We start from the raw sequence: 23,301 nt of genomic DNA, 5'->3' as shown, positions 1-23,301 counted from the left end.
ACTCCTTCTTCTCCACCGTATGAACCATAGTGTGGGATTTTTTTTTTCAATACTGTTACTTATGTGTAAAAAACAAAAGAAAGGTTTTCTTTTTGTTTTTACTTACAAAACATAGAGAATATCTTTGTATACATACAGCGACTGGAAAGAAAGCTTATCTGAAGGGGTTGTGACTTATTCTCTTTTTGTTTTTTGTAGCATTGGTGGTGGTGGTGGTAGTGGTGGTGGTAGTTCTGTGTATTGAAGGAAGGGAGGAGTTATATTTCTTGCAAGCGGCGTTTACCGCAAACCAAACTTAAGGTCCCCTTCTCAACTTGGGTCGAGATGCTCTCAGAGCGAAGACTCATACTGTAGCAGCTCGTAAAGGAGCGGTCCATCTCGATACCGAATGCCTACCGCGGCGGGGGTGACATATTGCAGAATGTTAATAGTCCTTCTCAATCTCCTGTCTACAAAATGAGCATCCCAAGCTGGGTATCTCTTTCTCGGCATGTCAATCTTAATGAGGGGCCCTTCTGGGAGGTAAGGACGCCCCAACGGGGTAGAGGGCCCCATGGGTCTCACTTGGAAAACGGGCAAGCAAGTGTCAGCCGTGAGATCCTCCTGTTGTTCCGTTACGGCTCTGGTAGGCGTGACCTGGGTCCCCCGGTACCCAGGGGTCTGAGGCGCCATGGGCTCAACATCGGGGGGCAAAGGGATGCCCCAGAGCAGCTCGGCACAACAGGAGCTGGCCAAGATCTTAACTCGCGGCCCCGTGGGATGCAGCACACCGTAATATAAGAGCATCAGTGCAATCCCAGCCACAAAGCTAATAAAGACACAACACAGTGCTGGCACCGCAAAGGAGTCAGTGGTCTCCGGGTCTCTGTAAAAATACCAAAGGAACGTCAAGGCAGCATTCTCGGTCAAGACTATCGTATAATATGCAAACATTCGATATCGAGTCCGCCCTTCCTTGACGTTAAACCAGCAGAAAATGTACACGATCCCTACCACCATGTTGAAGAGGATCTCCTCCCACTTGGACATGCAGAAGTCTGTTCCGCCATGGATAATCCAGAAGGCCATGGCACACCAGTGAACCACCACGAAGATCCCGAAGTAGAGCTGGAAGATGGAAGCAAAGAGGGCAAAAGAGATAACTCTGGATGAGATGGTGAAGAGGCGCCAGAAGAGGTGGATGAGGGCCCCTCTGTAGCTCATACTCTTCTTGTCGTCCCTGGAGTCCCGCAGCAGCTTGTGATAGGAGGCTAGCACCCAAGCCAGGGACATCAGGGAAGTCACAGAGGAGACACCTGCCGGAAAGACACAAACCCACACAGTCAAAACCGTGGACCTCAACCGCTGGGCACAGCAGGGCTGCCAGCCGAGGAGACGCCCACACACACCACGATCTACAGGAGGAGGGAGAAAGAAACACAAAATCAGGACCCGAACTTGGAGGCCATGGCTGCCCCCTAAGCTGACAGCTTGTGAAATCTAGCTTCAGTGTCAACGACCCAGGCCAGAACTTCTGGAGACCCACGGCTCAAGAGTGAAGCTGAGGTTGGCGTGCTCTGCCAAGGGGCTAGAGAGCCAGGACCGCTGTGCTGGCTCATCACCTCTGCTGTGGGAGGGACCCCACGTGTTCTATTGTAAGAGATCATAAGCTCACGGCGGGGTCGGTGTCCTTGTCACCACCAGGCTGTGCTCTCAGAGCAGCCAGTAGACGGGATCACCGATTGTGAAGACCGAGAGCTTACTAACGCCCCAAGGCGCACAGCTGTCCTACTTTGAGGCTTTGGAGTCACCCTTCCCCTTCTCGCCAGCTCGCTCAAGGCCAAGGAGCCCTTAAGGGGATCTTCTTCTATCTGGCCTTTCCCCATCCACTCCCTAAGGCCACCCTGATCAAGGACCCGGGGACAGCCTGTGTTTCTCTGACTGCTTTCGCATTCACTCTTGTCTCTCGTGGTCTCCCCACGCTCCTTGTTGCCTTCTCCAATCAGCCACTGCTCGAGGTTCCCTGAGGCCTTGACTGGGGAGGCCCTGTCCTTCTCTGCTTCTGTCCTGCAATGAGCAGTGTAACTTGGGCTTTGGGGATGCCTTTCCCCTCCCTAGCCCGGTGAGCTCTCCAAGGCCTCTGCACATCATTACCTACACGTCTCCTCAACGAGCAAGTGAATGTGTCTGATCCCAAGGGACGGTAGAGCAATTTTATTTATGACGCTGCCTATGTGATATTTGTAACTCAATCAATCTAAACGCAATAAACAGTGGCTGGAGTCTCTCCAAGTCCACCCATGGGCAGGCGATCATGAAGTCCGGCATCGTCATACCATCTCCTCTGGAGCAAGGCCCCCTTGCCCCTCTGCTCCTTCAAGCATTAGCTCCACTCAGTCCGTCTAGTGCCTCTTTTGTTTTTCTTCTCTCCCCAGATTTCAGAATTAAATGCAGCTAAATTCAGCTGGAGCCCTGAATACTACCCCATGGGCCACCATCTCCTAATCAAGGTCCCCACCTTCACCCCAGAGCACGATTCCCCTACGGCGTTCTTCCAGGCTGACATCAAAGTGACCCGGTCGTTTTCTCTCTTAAGGCCAAAGGTCAGATCCAGGAGCCTCATTCATCAAGAGACCCATGAAGCTGGCCCAGAGTTCCAGCCTTCTGTTGGTCTTTCCCCGGCCCCTCCTCACCTCTCCACTTGACCCTCAGTGAAGGATCAAAGTCCTCTGTCACTCCCTGCCCCTCGCCCCACGCATTTGTCCTTCCCCACCCAGCCCACGCGGCACCTCCCTTCCGACATTTCAGGGAGATGCGCCGGTTTGCAGCTTGCAGAACATTAGAGTCTGATGCCAAAAACCAGTGTGCTGGCAGAGCACAGAAAAAGCCTGGAAGGTTAACTGTGACGATGAGTATGTGTTGCTTTTGCAAGAATCACAGCCAACGTGGAAAATAAACAGGGAAGAAACAATCCCAATTTCTCCATAGAAGCCAATCTTGAAAACACCTGATGATTTTCCTCTCACTTTTCTGGAAAGTTCTGAACACAGTACTTATGTGTGTCCTGCTTTGCCCTTTGTACACACAGGGCATTTCCACCAGCCTCTGCTGAAGCCATGTGGTCTCTTGCGACCATGTCACAGTGGCTATGCTAACCTTTCAGAGCCCCCTGTGTTCGTGTTCTCTTGAGGCTGGGGCAGGGAGGGGAATGGGTTCCCTTGGGAGTCACGTGATTTAGGCTGTAGGTTTCTGGACGGCAGGGAACATGCAGTCATCTTGATCGTCTGGGCCAGGCTTATTACCAACACTGGAGCATCCTCGGAAAGCTTCTTTGCGGCATTACCCCTCTCCTGGGGTGAACCCATTTCTTGATGCTAAAAGTGATACATCTCAGAGGTGCTACCGACCCTCAGTGATCAGGGGGATCTCTACAGCAGCTGAATGGAAAGAAGGCTTGATTTTTCTGTTTCTTCTAATAAAGCAAGAGGTATTACTTCCCCTGTTTGCAGAAAAGCACAAGCTCATGAAGTAAGAAGCTAGCTTTTGCCGAAGTGTGGTCTAATCCAGTCTAACTCGGAGTGTGCTCTTGAACAAACTTGGGGTGCAGAAGCAGGACAGCCCCTCTGCTGTCACCGTCCTGATTTCATTGTTCGGTGTGCTGTGATGGTAGCCCCATCCACGCCCAAAATGAGCAAAGAGGAATTCAAACGTCCACTGACCACATTGGTGAAGCGAAATTCAATCCTTCATCGTCAATCTATCTTCTGGGTCACCTACGCCACTTCCAGATCCATGCCTGTGGTTTCAGGGTATTGCAGAAATCACTCCCCTCTAAGCCGACGCACACACTGCCTCGGTCCACGGTCAGCACTTCTGGAAGTTCTCTCTAGGATGTGGTATGAATGTTCCGCAAACGTCATAAGACATCACTGCTAAATTACAAGGGGGGCTCGGGAGACAGTCACGTGGAGGACCGAGAGCCGACACCTGGCCGGGGGCCTGTGGGCTGGCTGATGTCCAGCCGCCGTCTTACCTCTCTGCCTCATCTGCTCCCGACATGGTGAAGTTGTAGATCACCAAACATTATAGGAGCTTCACAGACCACCCACTTCAAACCCACACATCCAACAGGAAACAGAGGCTACCCAAGAGAAACTACACACCATGATTCACTGAGCATGTATCTTATTTAGAAGAACCCTGTGATGTAGGCACTTGTTATGGGCAATGTCCCCACCTCTCCCACCCCCAAATTCTTATGTTGAAGCCCTAACCCCCAGGACCTTACTACGTGACTGCATTTGGAGATAGGGCCTTTAAAGAGGCACTTAGGGGTGGCCCTAATCCACCCTAATGACTATTGTCCTTATGAGAACAGATCATTTGGGCCCACAGAGATGCCTGGGATGTGCTCACAGAGGAAAGACCACGTGAGGACACAGCAAGAAGACGGCCGTTTGCAAGTCAAGGAGAGAAGCCTCAGGAGAAATCAACCCTGCCGACACGTGATCTTGGACTTCCAGCCTCCAGAGCTGTGAGACGATAAATTTCTGTTGTTTTAGCCACCTAGTCTGTGATATTGGATACAGTGTTCCAATTCCATTTTTTTGATGAACAAGATATTTTTCAAAAATCATACTTCTATCAAGAAGCAGAATTGGAATTCAAACTCAGACTCCATGGCCTTGAAAGTAGCCACTGTATTAAATGGACCCTCCAGATTTGGTCTTAGCAGGGACTGGGCCCTCTGGGTGTAAAGGATTTGAATCTTTTGCCAAGAGTGGATGGGAGGTGTAGTACCTACAGGTATCTGAGAGAGGGCCCTGATTATGGAGCTAAAAACCAAATCTGAATTCTCTTCCACTTTCCTCAGGAAAGCAACATTCAAGCCCCAAAGAAAGAGATGACTCCAGCAGAATTAACTGAGATCACTTTCCCTCTGTTAAGTGATTAATCTTCAAAGGCCTGCAGCGTATATTATTACAGAGGGAGGAAGTGCAGGGTTTTCCTCCTGCAGTGGCTCACTTGGAAGATTTCTGTCTGGCCCGAGGTCAACCCAAAAGTCAATGCATTATCCTGGCCAAGACCCCAAGACCACAGCAACCGGCTGTGGAAGCAGCCTCGTGGCCCCCAGTGAAATTTTCAGACAGGCCTGGGCACATTTATGATTCCTCTCACTTACAGCTCCATCATTTTCTGCATTGCAAAGATCAGACTGGAAATTGTAAAACACTCCACGTTCGGCTGTGACGAGTTCTGGGCAGTGACCTTCACGGCTTGCTCTCTTTTCCTGCTGCAGACCAGGAAGGGGGGATTGCAGCTGGCCCACTGGGTGAACCAAGTTCAGCCCCACCATCTGGGAGGTCACTGAGCCAGAGCCTCGTGGGGGCCACCCCCTGAGAAAGGCTTGGGACAGGGGCCTTGGGGCTCTGATCACCAGACCCAGGGGCTAAGGTTTCCGGAAATAGGATGTCCACACCTTATGACCAACGGAGCAGAGCATGAGGGGCTGCAGCCTGCAGTTGGAGGCCCTTGACCAAGGAGGGGCAGTCCTCTGGGAAGTCACCATCACCACCAATTTGGTGGTGTCCCTGCAATACCCAAGGGTCACTGTCAGTTGAACTGTTGCCAGTTGGGGAACAAAGCAAAAAGTGAGTGTGGATGTCCCACCACGTGAGAAGCAGACAGAGTGACAGGGTGTCTGGGGGAAGGTCGGGACCCTAAAATCAGAGAGGGGTGGGGAGCAGATGAAGTGGAGGAACCAGGAGGAAAGGTGTGATGCCGTGGAAGGGACCAGGGCGGCAGGAGGGCCGTCATCAGGGTGAGGTAGGGAGGCTGCAGTCTGGCAAGAAGAAGCAGGGCCGTGACCCGGATGGACCAGAGCAGAGCGGCACTGGGGGCCAGTGAATGGGAGCCAGAAAGGGGACTTGAGGAGAAACCAAATCGCGAGACAGTCTCGCCGGGGGAACGCTGCACGCGGGTTCAAGGAGTCTCTGAGAAGCCGCAGGAGCACCTGGATTGGCCCCAAGGCTGTTTGTGAGCCTGGGCGAGTGGGGTTCACTGCTGGACTTTGTTTCCCAGAGCGGGGGCGGTGAATGTCCGGCCCTGTCACCAGCTGCCCTGTTCTTCCTTCTGCCACAAAGAGCTCCCTTCTGGTCCCACCGCTAAATCACACACTGGAAAACACTCGAGGAGGAGGGACTGGATGGGGCGCTGAGCAGAGCAGAGCAGGCGCAGAAGAGTCAGCTGTGCAGACCCCTAGCTCCCAGCTCCCTCCTATCAGCGTGTCTCCGTGGGCAAGTACCGCCAGCTTACAAAGAACAGCCCCCTGGACCCTGCACCCTCTGCCGTGAGATCCCACCTCTCCCGTCTCTTCTGCAACCTTCTCGAGGGTAACAACCTTGCTCCCTTAACTCTCCCACCTCCCTTCACTCCTGACCCCCGAGTCACAACTGAGAGCTCTCGGTGAGGTTGATGACCAATTCCTAAGGGTGGCATTCAGAGGACTGGGTCCATGCACCTCCCCCTGACTCTGACATCTGTCGTTTGGATCTACTCTTGCACACTTGACCATTAGCTAGTCCCCAGCTATGGCATCCTTTCCCTGCTGGGCTGTTATCCTCGTTTTACAGGTGAGGAGACTGAATCTGAATTTAAGAGATGTGGATGTGGCCACACTCCCGTTGTGGCTCACCTAATTTATATGACATTGTACCCCCATGGGCGGGTCCCCCAGAGATTCCCCAAACCAAGAAACAGGCTCAAGTTGCTATGTGTCTATCCACACGTCAAGGTGAACATCTGCCTCTCTCAGCCCTCACCTCCTCCCTCCTTTTACCACTGAAGCTAAGGTTTGGGGGAACTCCACCACCTGCTTGGCTAATTTCCACTGTCTATTTTCTCCAGATTGAGCTCCTATTAGACGGGCAATTCTTCTCTTTCTACCCATCAAACTTCACCCATCTTCCTACGTTTTAAAAAAGCCCAGTCTGTGCTTAGAAATGCTCTCAGACAAAGATAAGGCAGCTGTGGGCACAGCTCTCTAAGCATCACCGCCTGTCTCCTGTACTAACCTCCACCCAGGAGACACAGCAAGGGAGTGATGATACAAAGGTACTTTCCTACCCGGGCCACCAGGGAAAGGAAACCAGCCTCAAGGATGCCATCTGTGAACCAGGCTCAGAGACGTCAAGTAACTTGGCCATGGTTACACAGGAGTAAGCAAGAGTGTGACCACCGACCCCTGGGATTATCTCACTCCTCACTCACGGTCTGTGTGCTGGGGCCAGTCATCCTGGCTTCCGAGATCCAGTTGTCAAATGGGCAGGAATTTTGTGGGCTGGCTGATGTCATGTGAGAGGCCTGAAATAGGTGTGGTGGGAATATTTATACCACAGAAATTGGCAAATGCTACAAATCAGGGTTCCTTCCGACCCTGCTAAGAACTGGTTGTTAAGCATTTACCAGCACACCCCTTAAACGTGCTGAACACTGTTGCCAATTAGAGGAGCCTCATAACGTTTTCCTACTCCACACTTCTAAGCAAATCAGACGCACTGCCTGGCGATCAGCCAGAATTATATTCTGTAAGTCTGATGTGGCAGCAACAAAGAAATCAATCTCCTTTTTCAACTTACACTGAAAATACATCCACAGTAAATAATTTAAGGTCTATCAGTTTTCTTTGAGCTGCAGACTTTTGCAAGCACTGACATATTCATTTTAGTCCCATTTGGAGAGAGTGTGATCCCCACGTGAGGTTACCACATGGGGTCACCTTAAGACACTCCTGACATTTCCAGACTGACCTTTAGGAAGGGTCATAATAAAAGATGGCATCCATCACTGTGGATGTAACCCTCAGGACAGACACATCGGTAGCTGAGGCAACCTGAAAAAACCCAAGGCCAGTCAGGGTGGCATGGTGTAAACATAGGAAGGAAGGGAGGATTGGAATAATTCAGGAGAGCTGACGTCTGAGTAATTATACCTTAACGTGCTCCTTAACGTCAGGGAGATGGTCCAAGGGGGACAGAATTCAAATCTGGCCACCACAGCAGTAGTCTCCGTTACAGCGCATTGTCTTGCCATGGTTTCTGTGACAAATCTCTTTACTGACTCGGAATTCAGGCTCATTATGTCACCTGCTAATCTCTATTAAGTTTCCATAACAATAATACCCCCTCTACTGAACAGCTACCTTGGCCCAGACTCCATGCTGTGACACCCATTAACCGGATCATTCTCCCCTATAAATGTATCTGAGGCTGATTTTAAGATGCAGAAATGAAGGCTCACAGTCTAAGCCACTTTTCCAGATCAAGTAGTTAAGAAATCACAGAACCGGCATTTGAACACAGGCTACCTAACTCCAAAACTCAGATTCTCTTTGGAATCACTGGAAAGGTACGTCTCCCCATCCCCGTCCATAAGTGAAGGAATTGGCATTCAGGTTTATACACCAATTTCTTATCAATTTGGTAATCGAGCCCCTCTGATCATCTCTGTGAGCACCGGTGGCCAATCTGTAGGCCTGCAAGGCCGAGGACCCACCCTGGAGGTCCCTCCCTGAGCCTGCCAGTAAGTGCAGAGGTGGTGACACCTCTTTTTCATCTCTCTTGCCCAGACTGTTGGGAGGACCTCCTAGTGGGTTTCCCTGCATCCGCCCTCGTCCCGACAGGCCACTCGCAATTCCACCAAAGTGACTAAGCTGAGGTACGTCTCTCCTCGTGGCCTCCCAGGCATGGCGGCCTGTCAACGGTGCCTGACTTTCAACCTTTTCGCAGGGAGGATATGCCTTCCCGCCCTGCTGAACTCAGCTGTGCCTGTGACCTGTCCCAGCCACTGCCACGTGAGCAGAAGCATGTGTGTGTCACGTCCAGGAGGAAGGGCACGCTCCCTCACCCCCACCGCAGTGACCTGTGATAGACGCGCAACAGCAAGAAATGAACCGAAGTTGTTTTAAGCCAGGGAAATGGTTCTGGCCTCGAAACCGGGCACGGCCAGCCTCTCCTACTGACACACCGCTTCGCTCAGGGTTAATGCCGTGGTCCTTATAAGGCCTGTAGGGCCCCTCGTGACACTGCCTGGAGTTACAAGTGTATGCCATCGAGTCCCCACCCACGCCCTTCACCACATGCCTTCTCTGATGGCCTCAAACCTAAGTCCCTCTCATGGCACCAGGCTGGGCCCTACATAAGACAGCCCCTTCCTGCTCCAGGGTCACCTCACGCCAGCCCCTCGCTCCCCCTCTGTCCCATGTGGTCCAGGCATAGTCCTGCCTCAGGGCATGTGCGCTGGCTCTGTCCTCCACCTTGGGGGCCCTTCCCCAGGTCCCCAAGTGTCACCTCACTAAGGCCTTTACCAGAGCTCGGCCTCTCAGCCAGGCCATCGTTGGCCAGCACACTGAGAACTGCAACCCCCCAATGCCTCCTCCAACTTCCAGGCTTAATTTCCCACCTTAGCATCTCCCACCACCTCCATACACTTTCTCTCTTACTCGTTCCCTTTTTCCTTAAGTTCGTAGGTACCGTGATGCATGTGAGCCCCCAAGGGCAGTGCAGCAATTGGTCAGGTCCTTCTGAAACTATGTGCAAAACCGTGTGGGTATTTTTCTCACGAGACAGTCCACAGCTGTCCTCTGATTCTCAAAGGGGCCCATAGGGAAAGGGGTCTGTGACCCACCAGCCATCTCCCCTCCCGCCATTTTCCCCTGCGGAAAGGGGGATTCCCCGGGAGCCTCCATTTATGCCTGTGTCCTTTAGAAGAAAACCTTGAGGGTAGAAGACGGAGATGAAGAGGAATACATTCAGTGAATGTTCCCAATGATGCATCAGGCATTATGCCAGATACTTTGCATAAGTTATTTCATTTCATCCTGACAATAATCCCCTGAAGTGTCTACTGGTGTCCCATTTTATAGGAGAGGAGACCAAGGCGCAGAGAGGTAAAAGGATCTGTCTAGTTACTGCACAAAGCATGTCCTTTTATTCTGATGGTTTGCCTTGTGGGGTCTTGTTGATCCTGGAGGGACCGCCCCTCCCAGGTTTAGCAAATTCCTCAAAATAGCAAACCACCAGTGCTTTTCATATGCAAACCAACCAGTCCGGAACGCACACCTCCTCTACTGGGCTCTGACACTCTGGGCCACTATCCCGCTGCCCTAATCACCCCAGGGCCAGGTACCAGACAACTAGGGACAGTGCTGTGCCCCAGAGCCTCCTGAAATTATTCAGACGAGCCTATGCTAAGCCTGCTTCCCCTGCCTCACTCATTCCTTCCCTGGGAAACCACAATAAAGGCTCTTGCCCACATTTTCCCCTCACTCCCTCTGCCTGCTGACGGACACTGGTGCTTCCCCAGGTGGCCACCCACCCCATGGTGTGGCATGCCCTCTCCTCTTGGGATCTCTGAGTAACAAACGATCTTTTCAATGGCAGTTGTCTCCTGATCTGTTGCCCTTGAGATGCCTAAATAACAACAAAACCTGTCTTTTAAAACAGTTACAACATTAGCAAACTGTTGGAGAGGGAGCTTCAAACCCAGTATCTCCACCTCCAAAGTCCCCCATGGCCTGGGGTTACAAGGCTAAAGCCTCCAGTAATTCCCTTGTCCCATGGGCTCAAATCCAAGCCCCCACTCATGGTGCCCAAGACCTCTGTGTCTGGGCCCTGCTCCCAGGCCCGTGGTCAGGACCTAGTGATATTAACCCACTCACAGAGGCAGGAGAGCACCGTGGTTCTGAGTGTGTGCTCTGGAACCAGGCTAGATTCTGCCACCCTGCTGTCCAGTGACGCTGGGCATCACGCCTGTTTGCTCACCTGTAAAAGGGCAACAATAACTGAACGCTCTTCTTGACGTTGCCGTAAGGATCAAGAGACAAATGGCTACGCAAGGGGTTAGCTCAGTGCCGGGCCCTTGGCAAAGTACGATGCCCACATATGAGCGGCTGTGAGCAGAGACACGGACCCCCATACGCACGCTATGTTGTCTCAAGCCCCTCGGCCCTTGCTCGTGTCATCCCTCTCCCCTTTCCTGCTCATCCTCCAGGGCTGAGGTCGGCACCATCTCCCCCTGGGACCCCCTTCTGACTCCCCCTGAATGCACGGTACCACCTCTGCACCCTCCTGTGCATTCCTCTTCGACGGCCACTATTTTATAGTCACATTTTCTGCTGACTGTTGGTCTTTCTCCCTCAACTGTGACTTCCCTGAGGATAGAACTAACATTTATTCCTGAGGGTAGAAAAACTGGCTTATCCATTCCGGTAATCCCCATGCCTGGTACAGAGTTGTCACCCAACAAATGTGTCCCCTGCACAGATACACTTTCCCAAGCAAAGTCACAAATGCAGACCCCAGATAACCATGAGGTTGATGCCACATCTTGTAAACAGCTAGCTTCAACTGCTTAGTTAAAGAAAGCCACCTTCCCCGCTATATCAGTGTCCTATGGCCGCTGTAATGAATTATCACCAATTTAGTGGCTTAAAACAGCCCAGATTTATTATCTGACAGTTCGGAAGTCAGAGTCTGAAATGGGTTTCATTGGTCCCAATCCGAGGTGTCAGAGGTTTGGGCTCACTCTGTAGAGGCTCCAGGAGAAAATCTGCTTCCTTGCCTTTTGCAGCATCCACAGCGGCATTCCCTGCATCCCCTGGCTCACGGCCCCTCCCCTCCTCTTCAAAGCCAGCAGCATAGCATCTTCAACTCTTCCATTTGTCACATGGCCTTCTGTCCCTCTGATCCTCTGTCTCCTTCTTATAAGGACCCCTCTGATTATATCAGATACAACTGGATAACCCAGAATAAGCTCCCATCTCAAAATCCTTAAGTCAATCACACCTGTATAGTCCCTTTTGCATAAAGTGCCACGTATAGGCTCAGGGGACTAGGAAGTGGACATCCTGAGGGGCCATGTTCAGCTGACACAATCACCCATTTAATAGCAGGGCAAAGGTCCTCAATGGGAATGTTACGTTCTCCCAACGCCCACCACCCCCAGGACATCTGGCAGACTTTCTTGGTTGTCACAGCTCGGGGTGAGGGCGCTGTGGGCATCTAGTGGGTAGGAACCAGGGATATTGCTAAATATTCTGCAGAGCACAGGACAGCTCCCCAATACACAAGCAAAGAGTGATTTGGCCCCAGATATACTAGTGCTGAGAATGAGGAACGCTGTGATGGGGTTCCTATTCCTATTTCCTCAATGTTCTCAAGTTACAAACAAACTGTGAACCCGCATGTGTCAAGCAGCTGGAGATTCAGGCTTTCTAGAGTTCCTCCCGAGAACTGCTCAATATCTTGAGAGAGGCCCCTGGGGCACAGACCAGTGACCTTGGGACAGGTCATGAGAACAGCATCTCTGTGGTCCGATACCTGGATAAGGAGTCTCTTCTGAGCGGCTGACCACGAGCTGACGGTCACTCTGGGAACATGGGGGAAGGCAACAGCCCCCTTCTCAAGGAGCTTCAAGGTCAAATACTGGTATTTAAAGGACCGGGCAGGAGGAAAGCTAAATCCAGCCCTCTGATTCGGTTGCCTCTTCTTTCTAAGATGCTGTCAGAGCTATCGAAATACCATCTTCACAGCCAACTAGGTAAAGGCAAACTTTAGAGAGTCTAGAACAAATGTCAGCCACTCAAGCCTCGCGGATGCCTGGATCCTGGTGGGCCTGAAGCACACTGTGAAGAAATCCGTCTGCTATCCCTGGAAAGTTCCAGTAAATCCACCCTCATTGAGGAGCAAACAGCCAACCAGTCTCAATGCCCTGATGCTCCCAGACTGACTGCATTTTAACAGAGGCCGTGAGATGCCCTGGAAAGCATGGGCTTTGGTACAAGCAGACTGGGCCTTAGGTTATTGTTTGTGACCCATGTGTAAAAACATGGATTTGGAATATTCAATATATATTTGATATATGTACATCTTTGATGTATTTACATACTATACTATATATTTATATATCTATATATAGTGTATATATAGAGAGAGAGAGACAGAGACAGAGAATGTGTGCAGTACAAGGTACATACATGGTGAATATATAGAGTGTATATATACAGTATTCTATAGCAATAAAGATGTGCCTACATGTCCTACTCCCCCATACACACATATATAGACTCAATCATATTTGAAATGTTATTATTCATGTGTCACTCGTTATTGCCTGTCTCCACTAAGATGTAGGCCCCCGAAGGGCAGAGACCCGCCTGCCTGGCTCACCTCTGTTCCCCCAGAGGCTAGCACAGGGCCAGACGTGCTCAGTGCAGATGTGTTTCAGGGAGCCTGTGTGATGTATTATCGTTGACCATCAAACTTACCTATAACAGATTTTTTTTTTTTTTTTTTGCGGTACGCGGGCCTCTCACTGTTGTGGCCTCTCCCGTTGCGGAGCACAGGCTCCGGACGCGCAGGCTCAGCGGCCATGGCTCACAGGCCCAGCCGCTCCGTGGCATGTGGGATCTTCCCGGACCGGGGCACGAACCCGTGTCCCCTGCATCGGCAGGCGGACTCTCAACCACTGCACCACCAGGGAAGCCCATACCTATAATATTTTGACAAAGGCCTAACCTAATTGATTTTCTCACGCAATCATGCCCTCTCAAGAGAGAAGCAGGCCTGCAGCCGGGGGCAAGAGCATCTCCAGCTCAGTCTCACCTTGCAGGGCCCTGGGATTCCATGTTTGTAAGTGGGGGGAGAGGAGGGTCCTGCTGGGATTCTAAGCTACAATGATGTAATTTAATCTAAACCCCAAAGTCATTCCCTCACCCGAGACACAAGGTAACCGCATGTGTAACCCTTACCCCTAGTCCCCAGGTGGCTTCCCCTCTAATCTCACAGGGTCCCCACCCATCCCCTCTGAGTAGGTTAGGGCAGGTACGATTATTCCCAACTTAAAAAGGAGAAACCGAGGCTCAGAGAGGTCAAGTGATGCGTCAGATATCCCAGCCAAATTAACGGGCAAGTGGGGTGGCTAGAAGCCGGCGCCCACAGCTGGAGTTCCCACCTTTTCTCCTGTCACATCCCCCCTCCTCCCCCGCGAACTACTCCTCCAGCCAACCGGCTCTGCGTCTCCCTGACAGGTCACCGCACGATCTGACCACCGCAAGAGAAATCCTGGGAGGAGAAGGGCTTGGGCCAAGGGCAGGGGCACCGCCCACTCCTGCACCAGGCACTGAGGGTGGGGAGGAGGGAGAAGCGGGAGAAACGGCGTGGGGACAGAGGCGCGAGACCGGCCATCGCAGGCTGACCTGCCGCTGCTGCTGCGCCCTCGGCACCGTGCTGGGCTAGAACCAGCGCTCTCCACGGTCCTGGCCTGGTTACAGGAGGAACGGCCCCTGGAGCCCTGCAAGGGACTGTGTCAGGAGGCTGCAGAGGGCTCTCAGACCGCCGTTGAGCTCCACGGCAGCTCAGGCGAGCAGCCTGGCGAAGGAAGCAGAGCTGCCAAGCAGGTGACGTCGCCCAGCCAGGGCCTCGCTGAGCAGGGCAGCAATGCGGCCTCGGATGGGTGATTGCCAGGGGGCCCCCTTTGTGAAACAAACAAATGTATTTCACTTGCTCCTGACAAAACCCCTCTGAGGCAGGAGTTACGATGCGTGGTTTACAAACGAGAACCCCGAGGCTCAAAGAGGTTAAGGGCCTTATGGGACTGATGCAGCTTCTAAGTGCAAATCAGAGTGCGAAGTCAGGTCCACACCTGCTACCACTCAAAACAGGAGGCAGCACCTTTTCTTCTAGGCGACAGTCTCAGGAGACTACTGGAGGGACAAGCAGAGGAGGCCTCAAAGTACTTGGTTAGTACTGGGGCAGGGTGGGGGGGTGAAGGGAATGATGGGGTCCCCAAGAACAGCAGGAGGTGGGGATGGGCTCCACGCGGTCACAGGTGGGCAGGTATTACAGCGGGCAGGCTCCTGAACCCCAGGGTCTGGCAGCCTGGGGCACGTGGGGTCTGAACGCATAAGAGGGCCTGGAATTGAGAGAGGACTCAGCTCTCCGCTGGTCAACATCAGACCCAAACGTCACCCCAGGTTGGCCATGGAGTGACTGCCTCACCCCTAGGACTCCTCTTGTTGTCCTGACCCACCTAACGTCTCCAATTGTGTCTAGAATGGAAAGGATCCCTTTTTTATTTTTACAGATGAAAAAGGCGAGGCTCAGACAGGAAGGAGAACAGCTTACAGGGACTCCCCCATTTCCTTCTCAGGGTCTCTTCCATTCCACCCACTCCCCAGGAGTGAGAGGTGTGTGACACAGGAAGACATCATTCATGAAATCTGTAGGCCTTCTTTCCTTGGAAATCTTAAGAAATAGAAAAGATCTTTTGAAGATCACTTAATTGCCATCTTTCCTGGAGCTGGGAGTTCCCACGAGACCTAGAGTTTGCGATCGCCTCTAATGTGAATGTCTAGCCTAATAATTAAACATTGCTCCTGTCCGATTCTTGCTCAGATTCCCCCACTTTTCTCTTCCTTACAGTTACAGACTGAAAGGACTTCAGGAGTCCCTCCTGCCCTCACTCATATTACTCAGGCTCAGAGATGAGATGGGAGAGATTTTCCCAGCATCCCTTGCCACGTTCTAGCACAGTGGACTCAGGACCCAGGGCTCCTTCAGCTGCCCGCCTCCCTATGCAGGAAAGTTGCGGGGTGGGAGACAGGAGAGCAAACCTAAGAAGTGTGACGTGTCTCTGTGGGGCAATGAAACTGTTCTGAGATTGGTCGTGGTGATGGTGACAACTCCGCTGATACACTAACAGCCATTGAATCGTACACTTCAAGTGGGTGCATTTTACAGTATGTAAAGTGTATCTCAATAAAGCAGTTTAAAATTTTTTAACAAAGCAGAAGAGGAAGAGATGCTCTGCTGGCAGGACCCCCGGGGCACGGCTGAGCCCAGGCACGACACACCCACCTTCCCAGCCTCCTGGCTGCTCCCCAAACACTGGAGTCACTTCCTTAGCCCAAGGCCTTGCCCTTGGCTGTCCCCTCCTCTGGTACACTCACCTCCAGAGATCTGTGGGCTGGCTCCCTCCCTCCTTCATATCTTTGCTCAGAGGTCCCCTTCCTGCCACCCCATTGAAGACTGGGAGACCTTCCTGCAACACTGTTGAAGGCTGACACAGCTCTGCTCCCCCACCCCTCTCTCTTCCCAGCTTTAGAGCTCTGCTGAGTACCTACCATTTTCTAATAGCTGTTTTGTTCGTTGTCTGTCTCTCCCTACAAGAAATGCAAGCTCCATGAGAGCAGGGCTTCCTGTCTGTTTTGTTTATTGCTCATATCTGTCCCCAGTGCCTAGAACCATGCTTGGTGCATAGTAGGTGCTTAATAAATAGTTACTGAATAAGTGGCCCCGTTACAGTTACGGCTCAGGCTTCTGAACTGGCAGCACTCGGAGCCTCCCCCGAGAAGCCCCACTGGCTTTGTCCCAACATTTCATGCACAAACATTTTCAGGTGGCCGATTGTTATTTCATCTGTGTTAACTGTAGTGACATTGATTTAGCCTGCCTTTCTCAAACGTTTTCTGCTGCTTTAAGAACCCTCCCTCATATGTACATACTGCATTTTCTTTTACACTTAAAATTTGTTAAGAGGGTAGATCTTACATGTGTTCTTATCACAGTTTAAAAAAAAGAACTCTCCTCTCTTTTTGATGCACCAAAAGTGATGTCTCTGTTTAATATCCTTGCAAACTCTGTTTAGAAGTGTGAGGTTTTAATGTTCTGTTTGACAAGAAGCCACTGGGAGCTGAAGCAGAACTGGGAGCTGGAGTTGGCTGTTCAGGGCACCCTGTGTGTAGACGCCAAGCGGGTATCTGATGGGCAAGAAGGAGGGGCAGCTTCTCAGAAGGAGACAGAAACAGAGCTGGGGAGAGTTCGTACCCCGGGGAAACAAGAGAGGCCGAGTCTGTGTTCTGGGGGGAGAAGGAAGGCGTGTCCTTCTTCACTGCAGTTAAGGGTGAAGAGGCAAGACAGCCAGGGGAAGGGCATGAACAGGGAAGTGCACATCTTCTCCTTTAACTATCCTGGAGGCTAAGACCAAGGAATGGCATGAGCAGCCTGGAGCTGAGATCCGAGGCTGGAAGATCTTGGTACCAACCTGGTCTGAAACCCCAGAGCATCTCTCAGAGCTAGCGGCTCCGGCTCAGCACGGGGCGGGGGTGAGGGACAGGGGGAGTCAGGGAGAAGGGGGCTACTCCACCAGGATTAAGTCAGGCGGTGGCTCACACAATAGGGGATCAGGGAGCACGGAAACCCCCCATAACTCTGCTCAAGGTGATTCATTATCTGATGGTGTTTGATGCAGTGAAATGGTTGTTTCAATAACGAATTTTACTTCTTGGTAATGAGGAAAATTGAGTAGGAAATTCACAGGTCTGGTATAGAACACAGATCTGTGGTCATGGGCCACACAACCAGACCACCCTCACTTTCTGGGTGGCAGCTTCACCTAAGCATAACCAAAATCCTAAACGATCAAGTAGCCAACTTTTGTGTCCCAGACTTGCAGGGTAACAGCTAATGTCCATATGAGCGGGACTGGAGAGACAGGACAGCATTTTTCACATTAGAGAAAAGAAATCTCCCAAGGGGAGAGACATGGAGGTCTTTCACTGTGGGGAGGGGAAGGCAGGGAGGGCCGTTTAACCAAGCCCACAGCTGAGAAGCAGACCCTGGCCTTCGCTCTCCTGAGAACCGGAACCTGGAAGCCTAGCCCTCAACCAGAATGGAAACCGGATCCGGAGAGGAAGCCCGGAGAGGGAGCTGATTGGGATGACTTTCGTCCTCACTCGGGAAAGGAGGAAGAGCTCCTGGGGTGGCAGCTGAAGAAAAAGGTACAGACGGGAGCAGAGAAACTGGACGAACACCTGCCTCTCTGCAGCGCTCTCTTGCTGGAGAAAGGAGCAAATGTGAAGCTAAGGTACACGCCACTGGTGGGCTTCTGATGTAAGCGGAGCTGACAAGTGAGGTTAAGAAAGAAGGAGACGATTAGGGAGGTTAACACCAAAGGGATGGAAAGACAAGAGGCCTATCTGGATCTCAGAGCTCAACGTTTATTTAAAAGAAAACCAGTGCTTAAGGGCTTGGTGTTTAAGAACACCTACTGAAGGGTAGGTATCTTCGCAAACCCATTCCTGACACAGCACCTTGCCTACAGCAGAGCAGGTGCCTGAAAAGTGGGGTCGTGAGGCCACGGGCGAGTGGTCATCAGAGCCCTGTAAGGAGGAGAACTCCTCACGGCGAGCTCAACCCCAAAAGGCAGGCTCAGGTGCCATGTGGGTGTCGCCAGTGGCGCTCGCCCAGCCCTGCCAATGTTCACGTGGGAGGGTCAGAAAACCCAAAAAGCCAGGAAAGGTGACAGAGCTACGAACTCTTGACCCAATCCCCGTAGAGTGTCCTCAACCTCAACACACCCTGTTAGAAACCCCCAGCCCTCCTTCTATCACCGCCTGCACCAGGCCTGCTAAGTCTTGTTGATTTCCGCTCCAGAGCAGCCCTCCAACCCGTGCACTTGGCTTCCACCCCCCAGACACTCCAACCCCATCGTTTCACCCCTGGACCTCCACCGCTGCCTCTAACCGGCGTTCCTGGCTCAGCTCTTGTATTCCTCCCTGCACAGCAGGAAAGGGAATCTTCTTTAAAAGACTTCCTACATAACCCTCCCCGCGGCACTTGGTATAAACCCAAGCTGTCAGGCCTCTGCCTTCCCCTCCATCCTCCGCACATCACTCTCCTTCCCCAGACCGCCAACCTCCAGCTATGCTGAGTCCTTTCATTTTCTAGAACAAGCCAGGCGTTTCCTATCTCAGGGCCTTTACGTATGCCGTTCCCTCTGCCTGGAAGGCTGTATCTGCTTCTCCCATAGCTGGCTCCTCAGTGTTTATGCTCAGCCGAAATGTCAACTCTCTGGAGAGGCTTCCTCTGACATTCCTGCTCAAATAAGCTCTCTCCACACCCCACCCCGTGTACTGTGGTCTTGGCACCCTGATTGTTTGCTTAAAGCACTTCCCACAGCGTGCTAGCTGTCTAGCTGTTTCTGTTATGTCTCCCAAGAGAGAACGGAAGATTCATGAGGGCCTGGACCACATCTGTTCCCCGTTACCCTCAGCACGTAGTACGGCTCCTGACTTAATGCATCTTGTTGAATGGCAGACTGTATCAAGTGCCCATAATACGCCAGCCAAGGTGCTGTAGAGGGGTATGTGCTGCTCGTCAGACCTTCACAACCACCCAAAAGCAGTTATTATGCCCACTTTACAGATGAAGAAGCCCAGTTAGGAAATTAACTTGCCCCGTGTCGTAAAGTCAATAAATGGTGGAGGTGGAATTTATACGCAGCTCTGTCAGGCTTTTCTCACTATTAGGACTGTTTTCCAAACTCTGTCACAGCCTAGAAGCCTCGTGAAGCTTTCAGCAGACAAAAGACTCCCTACTAGTGTAAGTGGCATATCAGATAACATGCCCCTTTTATATCTTTATTTAAACTTTCAAGACACCAGATTTAAGGAAGACCCAACTGAAGTACCCAAATGACTCTAGCATAAGATTCCCATGGTTTATTATTACTGTTACTATTGGGTTAGCCAAAAAGTTCGTTTGGGTTTTTACGTAAGATTCCTTAAGGTGTTACGGAAAAACCCGAACGAACTTTTTGGCTAACCCAGTGTTATCTTTTGACTTGAGTCTGGTTTTGTGGGTAAATTGGATACAGATCCATCTTGCAGGCCAAATACCGTACTGCTAACCCAGTGATAAAAGAGGAATAAAAGGTGGATAGCTGGCAAAAGTAGCAAAAGTGGAAGAGGTTGGCATTGGACAAGATCCACGGAAAACTCACCTACTACAGCAATAGTGATCTTTCTAGCCATCTACTAGCATTAACGGTATAGAGTGGACAGGTGTCACCAAAAGCCCACCAAACAAGGCCAGTTAGCCATGATCTCACTAGTAACTCGTGGTCCAATTCAGAAAGTGTACCTGCAGGAAAAGCTCGACCATCGCCAACCACAAAATGACCAGATGCGGCCCGAGGCCCTTGACATTCATCACGTCAAAAATGCTCAGAACAACCCTCTGTGGTAGGTACCAATATTATCCCCATTTCAGAAACGAGAAAACTGAGGAACGGAAAGGCTCGGTCACTTGCTGAAGGTCACACAGCTGTCCAGCAGCAGGCGGAGTCACCCCATCTTTCCAGGCCACGGTCCTCTAAGAACTCACAGAGTCCACGTCGCCAACACGTCCCTTCCAAGTTCACAGACTATCTCTCCTCTCCTCCAATTTCTACTATTTAAAATGGTTTTCCTCAAAGGGCATACATTTCATGCAGCTTCTTATGGGAAAAGAGAGGGAAGGCATCTACCACCATAACACAAGGGTCCAGTGATGAGCAGATATTCTAGAAGTTAAGAAAGAGGAACATGGGACTTCTCTGGCTCCAGTGGTTAAGACTCCGTGCTTCCACTGCAGCGGGCACGGGTTCAATCCCTGGTCGGGGAACTAAGATCTCACATGCCGCAGGATGTGCCCCCCAAATAAATAAATAAATAAAATAAAGAGTTGAAATTTTTTAATAAAGGAAAAAGGAACATGCCAAGAGCTTACACTCTATGCTCCATGACAGTGACGGCCAGTTTCCTTCCTTCCCATCACCCCAGCCAGCCCTGCAGACCCTCATCCTGGGGACTCACAACCCAACAGCAAAGATTGCCACTGACCTCTGTCAGGTCCAGCAGTCCCCAAATGTATTTAACTGTGCAAGTCTATTTCGAGAAATAACTATTCCACTCACCAAACATGTGGGGAAGTGCTCCCCCAACCTCTGAGCTGCTGGCATGAAAAGATGGGCATGTGGGCAGAAGAGCCAGGGAGTGCTTCCCCAGGCCAAAGTAGCCTGGCTCTTGTCACTCCCAGGCTCCTGCTGACAAAGGCTCGCCCAGCGGCCCCTTAGCCTTTGCTGACATGGGCCGCCTGGGCTCCTATGTCAGGAGGACCCCTAGGAAGCGACATCGGCTGCCCCTCGAGTTTCCTCTCTGGGGACTTCACATCCAGCCTCTCTGCATTTATAACCTGAGCAGTGATCATAGAAAGAGTGGGCTCAGCAAGGCAGCTGGGGCAGCATGACCCACGGGGCGGAAGATGGGGGATCACCCTAGGAGCCTGCCCACACCACTTCCCTGGCAATGCGAAACACACCCCCTTAGATGCCTGCAGAGCTGGATAACAAAGTGTTCTACGTGCCATATATCATTGCACCCCCCCCCAAAATTAGGTACGGTTGTCATCTCCCCCGTTATACCAAAGAGGCATAGCAGTTCAATGAAAGGCCAGAGCTTGGGGCCACGTGGGGCAAGGGGGTGTCCCGCTGGAGAGCCCCCCTACAGGTGCTCACGAACTTGGTGGCACCCAGGGCCCGCTGGAGCAGCTGGGGAGCTGTGGGCCCAGAGGTGAGGACCCAGGAGGCCAGCAGGCCCCAGGAGAACAGACCCTCTGCCCCAGCTGCCTTGCTACTCCAGATCACACATGCTCGAGCCCTCTAGAGTCAGGAACCTCTGGGCTGAGTCCCTGCAGCAACAGCTCTGCTTGAATATTCCTCACGACGGGAAACTCTCTACTTCCTGAGACAGTCTTTCCATCACTGGACGACTCCTGCTGTTTGAAATGTCTCCCACATGTAGAATCAATAACGGTCTCCCTGTAGCTCCCTCCAGACCCTTTGGAACCATCATCCTTCCCTGACATCCCTTCAAATGTTGAAATTCACATAGCTCAAGTCCTCCCCAGGCAAAACGTCCCCAGGGTCCCCCAAGTGTTGTGATCTCCAGCCCCTCCTCACCCTAGACCTTCTCCCCTGCTGGAGCTCCAGCCCTGCTGAAATAGGCTCTGACACGACGATGACACTTGCAGGCTGGTCTGGCCTGGGGTCTGTCCTGACATTGGCGACCTGGGGTGAGACTCCACCTTGACCAGAGGAGGCCAATGTGGAAAGGTCTTCCTTTCAGTCAGGTGGCCCCCAGAGGCTTCCCACTGCTGTAGAGACCAGTGTTGTCCAGACCGGGCCCTGGGCGCTCCGAGACCATCTGGGGCCACAGTGGCCAGGAGTGGGAAGGTGCTGCCAGTGGGCGGGCCACGCTGGGCTCTGGACCCCCATCCCCATCTACCTAGAACAGAGCTACTTGAGCCTGTTTTATAAGTGCGGCTTTTATATTTTATACTTGGGTCTAAAGCAAGAGCACCACAGCTTACAAACGTCTAAAACTGCTAATGCCGCCTGACGTGACTTAGCCTCTTGGGCACGTGCTGTCCTAAGGCATCTTCCCCATATCCCGCATATGTGCAAACACCGTGGCTCAGGCCAGCGCCAAGACAAGGGGCCTCTCCCCCCGGGAATGGGAGACTAGGGCCCTCCGCCCTGCTGCTCCAGGGACACGGAGACCCGGCTCTGCTCTGCTCACATGACCGCGGGGCAGGCTCGCACGCAGGGGCGCGGGGGAGTGAGGACTCGGGGATCAGGGCGACGCCCCCAGCCCCGGGGAGGGGGAGGGGACTCACAGGGCAGCGTCTCGGCGCGGCTCTTCTGGATCATTATGCACAGCTGTAGCACCAGTTGGGGGGCGCTTTCCAGGAAGGTCTCCAGGAGGCGCAGCATGTTAACGTCTGCATATTCGTACATCATAGCCCAGTAGAAGCGTCGCTGGTGTTCCTTCTGCCGCTGGCTCTGAATCCCCAGGTACATGGTGCGGATATACCTGCCGAGAGACGGGACAGAACACAGAGAGCGTGGGTCGGCGTGGGAGCTGTGGGAGGGTCAGGCCGTCCCCACAGGCTAGCATCCCCTCCTTGGCGCTGAGGTTTTCCGGGTGCTTGGACCAGCTCCAGGGGTTCTGCCGGACCACAGACGGGGTGCTGAGGCTTCGGGGTGGGGTGGGGTGGGGGCAGGCCAGGGAACGGGTCCCAGGCAAGTTGTCCGCTCCCTGGCCTCGCTTTTCCCATCTGTAAAATAAGTCTCCCTGGCCTCACTTTGCTCATCTGTAAAATAAGAAATGGAAGAGTGGGACCGGGTGATGTCACAGGCCTGCCAGGGAAGCATCACAGGTGAGCTCAGAGAGCAGGTGGGCTGGCCGAAATTCAGGGTCCCAGGGGGAACCTTCCTGCAGGGTTTTCACCTCTCTGGAGGAGGAGGGAAGGGAATTAACATTTATGAAGCTCCTACTAAGTATCATTGGCTGGCTGGCTACTGCGTGTTGCCTGGGTCCCAGGCGACAGGCACGTGTAGTTCCCACGTAGGACAGACAGGCGGGAGTCACTTGCACAGGCTCCA

General features: G+C 52.3%; 1 protein-coding gene across 1 annotated transcript; it reads right to left on the bottom strand.

Annotated features, from left to right (window-relative positions):
* Window positions 1-330: 330 nt before the first annotated feature.
* On the bottom strand, window positions 331-22,725 carry XKR6 (XK related 6). The gene is made up of 2 exons (XM_024746941.1): window positions 22,533-22,725; window positions 331-1,295 (listed from the first exon to the last, which is right to left on the bottom strand). Exons 1-2 carry the CDS (start codon window positions 22,714-22,716, stop codon window positions 331-333), a joined length of 1,149 nt encoding a protein of 382 aa, XP_024602709.1. The 5' UTR covers window positions 22,717-22,725.
* Between the last annotated feature and the right edge of the window lie 576 nt (window positions 22,726-23,301).

Source organism: Neophocaena asiaeorientalis, unplaced genomic scaffold (genome assembly GCF_003031525.2).
Source record: "Neophocaena asiaeorientalis asiaeorientalis breed wild unplaced genomic scaffold, Neophocaena_asiaeorientalis_V1.1 scaffold633, whole genome shotgun sequence".
NCBI lineage: Eukaryota > Metazoa > Chordata > Mammalia > Artiodactyla > Phocoenidae > Neophocaena > Neophocaena asiaeorientalis.
The sequence above is the reverse complement of the archived record's forward strand: the minus strand, read 5'-3'. Positions and strand labels throughout refer to the sequence as shown.

What these genes read in the sequence shown, in the direction of transcription:
- XKR6 (XM_024746941.1), bottom strand. Translation starts at nt 22,716, where the DNA reads ATGTACCTGGGGATTCAGAGCCAGCGGCAGAAGGAACACCAGCGACGC. An exon ending in CCGCGCCGAGACGCTGCCCT is followed by an intron (nt 1,296 to 22,532) that starts GTGAGTCCCCTC and finishes TCTTTCCGGCAG; the next exon opens with GTGTCTCCTCTGTGACTTCC.